We start from the raw sequence: 441 nt of genomic DNA, 5'->3' as shown, positions 1-441 counted from the left end.
GGGGGCCCCCCCCCCACCCCCCGTACCAGCGTGCCGGTGCGAAGCAAGAAGCAATGGACAGTCTGGGTGACATCGGCAGCGTGGACCTGGTTGTGGTAGGGGTTCCGGTACTTCCCGTAGCCGGCCTCCAGCGCGTCCAGCAGCGTCGTCAGGAAGACGGAGGGGATCTGCGGCACCGGCACACACGCTCTCGTGGATGCACCCACGCGTGCAAAGCCATCAGCACGCACCAGGCGCCCAGCACCAGGGGCACCCATGGGTGGGCACGGGCACAGGCGCACCTTGAAGCGGCTGTTGAGGTTGTGTCGGGTGAAGAGCTCGAAGACGATGGTCCTCAGGGCGTGATCCTCTGTCACCCGGTTCAGCGCGAAGACATCGAAGCACCACAGGTCGAGGCTCTGGGGGGAGACGGGGATGTTACGCCAGGGCCCGGGCAAGCCC

The 441-nt window shown here is 66.9% G+C and overlaps 1 protein-coding gene across 1 annotated transcript in view; it reads right to left on the bottom strand.

Annotated features, from left to right (window-relative positions):
* Window positions 1-441, bottom strand: part of LOC104281934 (calcium/calmodulin-dependent 3',5'-cyclic nucleotide phosphodiesterase 1B-like) — a gene marked incomplete at its 3' end in the record, with an annotated part of 16,931 nt that overhangs the window by 6,350 nt on the left and 10,140 nt on the right. Inside the window, exons 4-5 of the mRNA XM_009879996.1 lie at window positions 282-438; window positions 27-167 (exon numbers count right to left, since the gene is read on the bottom strand). Coding sequence (XP_009878298.1) covers window positions 27-167; window positions 282-438 — 298 coding nt within the window. The remainder of the gene's footprint in view (window positions 1-26; window positions 168-281; window positions 439-441) is intronic.

The sequence above is a fragment of the Charadrius vociferus genome, unplaced genomic scaffold (assembly GCF_000708025.1).
Source record: "Charadrius vociferus isolate BGI_N301 unplaced genomic scaffold, ASM70802v2 scaffold1292, whole genome shotgun sequence".
NCBI lineage: Eukaryota > Metazoa > Chordata > Aves > Charadriiformes > Charadriidae > Charadrius > Charadrius vociferus.
The sequence above is the reverse complement of the archived record's forward strand: the minus strand, read 5'-3'. Positions and strand labels throughout refer to the sequence as shown.